Source organism: Poecilia reticulata, linkage group LG14 (assembly GCF_000633615.1).
Source record: "Poecilia reticulata strain Guanapo linkage group LG14, Guppy_female_1.0+MT, whole genome shotgun sequence".
Classification (NCBI taxonomy): domain Eukaryota; kingdom Metazoa; phylum Chordata; class Actinopteri; order Cyprinodontiformes; family Poeciliidae; genus Poecilia; species Poecilia reticulata.
Genome location: NC_024344.1, coordinates 27,201,928 through 27,206,689, shown reverse-complemented (window position 1 = coordinate 27,206,689; position 4,762 = coordinate 27,201,928). Strand labels below are relative to the sequence as shown.

General features: G+C 35.9%; 1 protein-coding gene across 3 annotated transcripts in view; it reads left to right on the top strand.

Annotated features, from left to right (window-relative positions):
• The first annotated feature begins 628 nt into the window (after positions 1 to 628).
• The window catches only part of trim37 (tripartite motif containing 37), a 79,452-nt gene continuing 75,318 nt past the window's right edge, over positions 629 to 4,762 (top strand). The window contains exons 1-7 of one of the 3 annotated variants that reach the window (XM_008428660.2): positions 629 to 704; positions 812 to 873; positions 2,071 to 2,162; positions 2,295 to 2,396; positions 2,901 to 2,941; positions 3,199 to 3,315; positions 4,033 to 4,120. In XM_008428660.2, coding sequence (XP_008426882.1) covers positions 2,142 to 2,162; positions 2,295 to 2,396; positions 2,901 to 2,941; positions 3,199 to 3,315; positions 4,033 to 4,120 — 369 coding nt within the window. In that variant the 5' untranslated portion in view covers positions 629 to 704; positions 812 to 873; positions 2,071 to 2,141. Of the gene's footprint in view, positions 874 to 2,070; positions 2,163 to 2,294; positions 2,397 to 2,900; positions 2,942 to 3,198; positions 3,316 to 4,032; positions 4,121 to 4,762 lie in introns of all 3 variants that reach the window. The other 2 variants (XM_008428661.2, XM_008428662.2) reach the window with 2 other exon arrangements.

The following is a 4,762-nucleotide window of genomic DNA, read 5'->3' as shown; positions in this document are numbered from 1 at the left end:
TAAAAAAAAAAAAAAAAAAAAAAAATCTTCTTTTTCTTCTTATTATTATTATTGTGTGTGTATATATATATATATATTAGTCTAATAATAGACTAATATTGGTCTAATATTCAGAAACATTCTCCAGCTGGATGACTTGAAGTAAAAAGACAAAAGGTGTATTCATGATTGATGGTTTCAAGTCTTTATCTAAGGATTTTTCTACTTAGAAATGTGGATTTAATTCAAAAATGTTTTGTATCTGCTTTTTTAAAATTACTTTAATCCTTTGCAGATTTCTTTTTATATGAGAATGCTATTTGTAGTGCGAGTGTAGTATTTCTTTTTTCTTATGTTGTAAAGGTGTCCTTGCTGCAGAGTCTCTTCGTTTTGGTTCTATTTGGCCTGCTGGTACACCTGAATTTCCCCCACTAAGGGACAATAAAGAATATATATTTTATTCTGTTATGGGTGTTCTTATTTTCAAAAGGTACCTTTAATCTGATAAATGAGTCATAGTAACACATTCTTTTTTAATGATTGTAAGCGCTTTTGGCCTGATCAACAAAGGCTGTAATGACCCACTGTAACAACAGGGGGCGGTAATGGAACGTAGAGAAGTGGTGACTATGGTGAAATCCACAGAAGAAGCTGATCGCTAGGGGACAGTGCAAACAGCTACATCTTCAGTTTGGCCCAGAATGTGGCCTTTTCAATAATACGCGGTAATACGACGTTCTCATAAACCTAATCGAGCTTTTTTTTAAAGACGCAAATTGTTTTGTTTAACTTGTTCTTTGCAAACTGATGGCGATGTTGTAATGTGATGCAGCTATTTGTGACGGTTTGTTGATCAGGTGAAGCGGACGGAACCGAGGAGGAGACTCCGAAGAGGTGAGACAGCCTCCCACAAAAGGCTGCTACATCACGGCTTCACTGCTGCATGGGGAGGGGAAAAAAGCTGTCCTGTTTTTCAGTCAGTCTGGGTTCAGTTATCGGGTTTATATGTAGTAATATGAGTAGTTCAGATCAGCGACAGCTCTGTTTTTTTTTTCTCCTGACATATTAATGTCTTCTGAGACTGGGGCCATTCATGTATAACATTCAGCCATCCGTTTAAAACTGCTTGTGCCAAAGTAAAACTGTACTTTGTAGACGTAATATTTTGTCATCTGCGCCGTTTTTTAAAATTATGATCATTTTAATAATGATAAAAATACAAATAATAATAATGGATATATATATAGTTTCGCTCACTGATAAATCAATTCAGAGTCTTGAATGCTACTTTCTTTCTGGGAAAACAGCAATTGATGTACTTAGTTCTTCAACAGTGTTACTATTTGAAGTAATTTTAACTGTTTTACTTTTCTTCAGTCTTGTGAGGGATTTTCTTTTGCACATGAAGAGCTTGACGCCATCATGTGGGACACATTTGTCACTGATCCACCGTCAGTTGCCACTTCGGGGTCAAACAGATTTAAGTTGAGTTCAGAGTATTCAGGGACTACATTGACTCATTGGCTACTGCTCAGCCCTTAAACTCCTGAATCAGCATTTTCTCCAACATGGTTATCTCCAGGCACTCCAGTTTCTTATTATAATCCAAAAACATGACTGTTAGGTCAATTACTCTAAAAAATTGCCTTTTTAGGTGTGAATGTGTTTTTTCTGTGTTTCTATATTAGATTGGCTAGCTGGCCTGTGACACTAAAACCGCTCAGAGGGTTCAGAAGATGTGTTGATTGATAGCAGAGTGTGGCTCATTTAAGGAGTTTAAGGGCTGAAACGATTAAGTGTGATTAATCGATTATTGAAATAATTGTCAACTAATTTAGTAATCAATCATTAACTGGGGTATACAGACTCAAAAAAGGCAATTTCCTGAAAGAACAACACGATCAGAGCAATAAGCCAAATTTGTGCTAAAATATATACAATTAGCATTTAAGATAAAAAAAACAACTTCTTTTTCTGTAAATATGTTCTGCCTACAACTGCTCCTCTTCACCCGTTTCAAATTCTTTTTGGAAAAAAAAAGTCAATGATCTTGGTTGCATTCATAAAACTCCAATATTATCTTATCTGCAGGTGCTGCATGTTTACTTTATTTCAAACAACTTTTTCAAGTTACTGAACCTGACAACTTCAAACTGGCTGAAATGGACGAACAAAGTGTTGAGGTGAGTACACACGGACTACAGTTGTACTTATTTAACCCATACAAAGTTTTGCAGGAAGTTTGACTCATGTCTCAGTGATGTTTGTTCAGCCATGTGGGGAGTTTGGTGTGGAACTGTTCTGTCTTTTTGCAGAGCATTGCTGAGGTGTTTCGCTGCTTCATCTGCATGGAGAAACTGAGGGATGCACGCCTCTGTCCCCACTGCTCCAAACTCTGCTGCTTCAGCTGCATTCGGGTGGGTGTGGTCAACAAACTGGAACTGGCCTGTTTTCTCTGCAAAGCACAGTTCTTTAATCTTTGCTTTGAAGAACAATGTTTATTATAAACCAGAGAAGAACATGGATGAAGTCTGAGAAAATTATTTATAGGTTTCCTCCACAATCTAGAGAAGTCTGGACAAAACAAAATTTTTATAAGAATAAATATATAAATAGAAAATAAAGTGTTGAAAGATGTTTTAATTTCTATTCTTTTTCCCTTTGATGTTATCTTAAACATCCATCCATCCAACATTCCATCTATCCATAAAGCTATTCATCCAATCATCCATAAACTTCTTGCAGGTTCCATGTCTAAAGCCTTACATAAAATATTCCTGAACAGTGGTTTTGTTAAATCAGATTTTGTCAGATTGTTTTTGTGTTTGTAGGAATCTTAGGCTAACTTCCATATGTTCCTGTAAATCCTGTGTTGTATGTGTGTGTTGGTTGTATTTGACCTGGAATCTCTTGTTTGACAGCGATGGCTGACTGAACAGAGAGCCCAATGTCCACATTGTCGGTGAGAACCTTTACACCTTCTTTTATCCACACAGATCTTCACTTCCAATTGCATTTGTCTGAACAAAGTACTGCATTTCTAGCTTAAGATACTGCCTTAGTATTTTTATTAAAATTTTCAAGTTGTACAAAAATCTTATCTTGTGTTTAAAGCTTTGAGGGCAACAACCTGCCTAATTTACACAAAGTTAATGTTATATTTTGTCAGACGTGTCAGTTGTGTCTCAGCTACAGTTTTAGTGCTTGTTGTTCAAACAGAGCTCCACTGCAGCTGAGGGAACTGGTGAACTGTCGCTGGGCCGAGGAGGTCACTCAGCAGCTGGACACCCTGCAGCTCTGCAGTCTCACCAAACATGAGGACAATGACAAAGACAAGTGAGTGTCTCCTAAAACCTTTCACTTTTTCTTGTTTTATAATTTAACCCTGTGACAGTTTTTAAAGTGGACCTATTATGAAAAATTCACTTTTTAGATGTTTTTATACTTTCATTTGGGGTTTCTAGAAGCAGCCCAAAAAATCACCATGGTGTGTTTTTTTCCTACTTATTTTTGACAATAAGTTAAAGTTTTTGGCGTCTGGAAAATGAGTCGTTTCAAAAACCTCTGAATTGTTAAGTCACATTCTACTATAATGATTTTACTGCTGTATGCACTGTAAGGCTGCTGGAAAAGAGAAGTGTTGTTGACATGTCATCCTGAAACTACTTGCTGTATTCTTGTTGGTTGTGCAGGAGGTTATACTTTTCTGAGATGTAAAGTCGTAGAATTTGAAAATGAGTTGGGGCAGGGGCGTGGCCAGCAGCAACTTATTTAGATTTTAAAAAGCCCTTATGTAGCTCTTTCTGAGATGAGCTCAAAATAGGCAGAACTGACCAGACCAAAGGTTCATTATCTTAGAATGATTTTGTGCAAAAACGTAATCAGCAAGTTTTGTATAGCCTAACCTCTTTAAGGAAGCATAGTAGGTCACCTATAACAGTTTTAAGCTTTACTATATTAGAGAACAGTTGATAAACCCTACCAATTTTTTGAAAACAGAGCAAAATTAACAAAAATAAAACAATTATTTCTCTCTTCATCAACACTGAGCAGATGTGAAAACCACCATGAGAAGTTGAGTGTTTTCTGCTGGACCTGTAAGAAATGCATCTGCCACCAGTGTGCCCTCTGGGGAGGAATGGTAATGTTTAGAGCTTTTTTTGTTTTGTTTTATATGTTACAGACTGAATCCAAAGTTATAAATAAATCAGAAGAATCACATGCACAGATGTTACTCGGTCAACTTTCTCTATAAAATCAATTTTATCTAAAAAAAAAAGTCAACAAATGGAATACTAAGCAGAAAATATATTCTAGTCAATTATCTGATTATTGACTAGAATAATCAGATAATTATTCTAGTCACATTTTGAATTAATCAGAAAATACAGGTCCTTCTCAAAAAATTTGCATATTGTGATAAAGTTCATTATTTTCCACAATGTAATGATAAAAACTAAACTGTCATATATTAGATTCATTGCACACCAACTGAAATATTTCAGGTCTTTTATTGTTTTAATACTGATGATTTTGGCATACGGCTCATGAAAACCCAAAATCCCTGTCTCAAAATATTTGCATATTTTATCCGACCAATAAAAAAAACTGTTTAAATACCAAAAAAGTTAACCTTCAAATAATTATGTTCAGTTATACACTCAATACTTGGTCAAGAATCCTTTTGCAGAAATGACTGCTTCAATGCAGCATGGAGGAAATCAGCCTGTGGCTCTGCTGAGGTGTCATGGAGGCCAGGATGCATCGATAGCCTGAAGCTCAT